Source organism: Nicotiana sylvestris, chromosome 1, assembly GCF_000393655.2.
Source record: "Nicotiana sylvestris chromosome 1, ASM39365v2, whole genome shotgun sequence".
Lineage (NCBI taxonomy): Eukaryota > Viridiplantae > Streptophyta > Magnoliopsida > Solanales > Solanaceae > Nicotiana > Nicotiana sylvestris.
Genome location: NC_091057.1, coordinates 29,412,712 through 29,414,994, shown reverse-complemented (window position 1 = coordinate 29,414,994; position 2,283 = coordinate 29,412,712). Strand labels below are relative to the sequence as shown.

The 2,283-nt window shown below is 42.9% G+C and overlaps 1 protein-coding gene across 1 annotated transcript; it reads right to left on the bottom strand.

The window, feature by feature from the left end:
* Window positions 1–213: 213 nt before the first annotated feature.
* LOC138868206 (uncharacterized) lies at window positions 214–1,947 on the bottom strand. The gene is made up of 4 exons (XM_070145655.1): window positions 1,698–1,947; window positions 1,004–1,232; window positions 795–916; window positions 214–542 (listed from the first exon to the last, which is right to left on the bottom strand). Exons 1-4 carry the CDS (start codon window positions 1,945–1,947, stop codon window positions 214–216), a joined length of 930 nt encoding a protein of 309 aa, XP_070001756.1.
* Window positions 1,948–2,283: the final 336 nt, after the last annotated feature.

Genomic DNA, 2,283 nt, shown 5'->3' with positions numbered 1-2,283 from the left:
ACAATAGTGGACGGATCTCCCACTACCTTCTTCAACATAGACACATGGAAGACTGGGTGTACCATTGACATCTCGGGTGGTATCTCAAGCTTTTATGCCACTTGACCGATCCTACGAATGATTCTATATGGTCCGATGTACCTCGAACTCAATTTTCCTTTCTTTCCAAACCGCATGATACCCTTCATGGGGGAAACCTTCAAAAATACTCAATCATCTTCTTTGAACTCCAAACCTCAGCGATGAATTTACGAACTCCTTAATAATCTTGAATTTCTCCATAGCCTGATGCATAAGGTCCGACCCTATCAATTCAGCTTCTCCAACCTTGAACCACCCAATGGGAGACCTGCATCTCCTACCATACAACTCCTCAAATGGTGCCATCTGGATACTAGCATGGAAGCTGTTACTATAAGCACATTCTATGAGTGGAAAATGATCATCCCAGTTGCCTTTGAAATCAAGAACACAAGCACACAACATGTCCTCAAGTGTCTGAATAGTCTGCTCCACTTGCTCGTCGGTCTGAGTGTGGAAAGCTGTACTAAGATTTACCTATGTACCCAAACCTTGCTGAAATTTCTTCCAAAAGTTGGCCGTGAACTGAGCCCCTTGATCTGAAATGATTGAGACTAGAGTGCATGCAACCTGACTATTTCTTTGATATATAATTGAGCATACTGTTTTGCTATGTCGGTAGATTTGACTGGCAAGAAGTGCGTTGATTTCGTGAGTCGATCCACGATCGCCCAAATTGAGTCAAACTTGCACGGAGTGCGCGGTAAACCTACCACAAAATCCATATTGATCATTTCCTATTTCCACATTGGAATTTCTATGCTTTGAGCCAATCCACCGGGCCTTTGATGTTCGACCTTCACTTGCTGACAGTTCGAACATCTTGCCACAAAGTCTGTCACATCACCTTTTCATGTTGTTCCACCAATAAACTTCCTTGAGATCACGATACATTTTTGTAGAACCTGGGTGTACAGAATACCTGGAAGTGTGAGCTTCTTCCATGATCGTTTCCCGAAGACCGTCAATATCTGGAACACATAGGCGACCATGGTACCGTAGGGTACCATCTTCCATGCCAAAAGAAAAATCTATGGTCTTATGTTTATGAATCCCCTCCTTCAGCTGTGCCAACAATGGATCGTTGAATTGGTTCTCTTTCATCTCTGCCACAAGCAATGATTCAACCCTATTCTGCATAATTACTCCTCCTTCATTAGAGTCCGCAAGGCAAACTTCCAAACTAGCCAATTAGTGGTGAGCCTCCCAGGCCAACGACCTTTGATATGCCTTCAAATGAGCCAAACTTCCCATAAATTTCCAGCTAAGAGCTTCCGCCACAACATTGGCTTTTCCCGGGTGATAGAGAATATCGATATCATAGTCCTTGAGTAACTCTAGCCATATTCTTTGTCTCAAATTCAACTCCTTTTGTTTGAAAATATATTGAAGGCTCTTGTGGTCCATAAATACATCCACATGGACCATATACAAATAATATCGCCAAATCTTTAGTGCAAACACCACTGCCGCAAGCTCTAGGTCGTGGGTTGGATAGTTCTTTTCATGATTCTTGAGTTGCCTAGAAGCGTAAGCTATAACATTACGGTGTTGCATTAACACACACCCAAGCCCGATCCTCGAAGTATCGTAATACACCACAAATCCCTCTGTACCCTCTAGCAGGGTTAATACCGACGTTGTAGTCAATCTTGATTTCAATTCCTGGAAGCTCCTTTCACAAGCATCGGACCACTGGAACTTAACTGCCTTCTGCGTCAATTTAGTCAATGGAGAGACAAGAGTAGAAAATCCCTCCACAAATCTTCTGTAGTACCAGACCAAATCTAAGAAACTGCGGATCTCTGTTGGAGTGGTAGGTCTAGGCCAATTCTTCACTGCTGCAATCTTTTGAGGATCAACCATAATTCCTTCCCTGGAGACGACATGACCCAAGAACATGATAGATTCAAGCCAAAATTCACATTTCGAAAATTTTGCATATAGTTAGTGCTGCTGAAGAGTCTGCAGAACTGCCCTGAGATGGTCAGCATGGTCCTCCCGACTTCGGGAATACACAAAAATATCATCAATGAACACTATCACAAAGGAGTCTAGAAAAGGCTTAAAGACTCGATTCAAAAGATCCATGAAAGTTGTCGGGGCATTTGTTAGCCCGAAGGACATTACCAGAAATTCAAAGTGCCCAACGGGTCCTGAAAGCTGCTTTTGGAATATCCTGCCCCCTTATCTTTAATTGAT

Bases quoted from the DNA above. Each gene is read 5' to 3' on its own strand.
- LOC138868206 (XM_070145655.1), bottom strand. From the start codon at position 1,947: ATGGTTGATCCTCAAAAGATTGCAGCAGTGAAGAATTGGCCTAGACCT. The intron at 917-1,003 runs GTATTCTGTACA...GTGATGTGACAG, and splicing joins GAAGAAGCTCACACTTCCAG to ACTTTGTGGCAAGATGTTCG. The intron at 543-794 runs GTAGGTTTACCG...ATCTTAGTACAG, and splicing joins TGATCAATATGGATTTTGTG to CTTTCCACACTCAGACCGAC.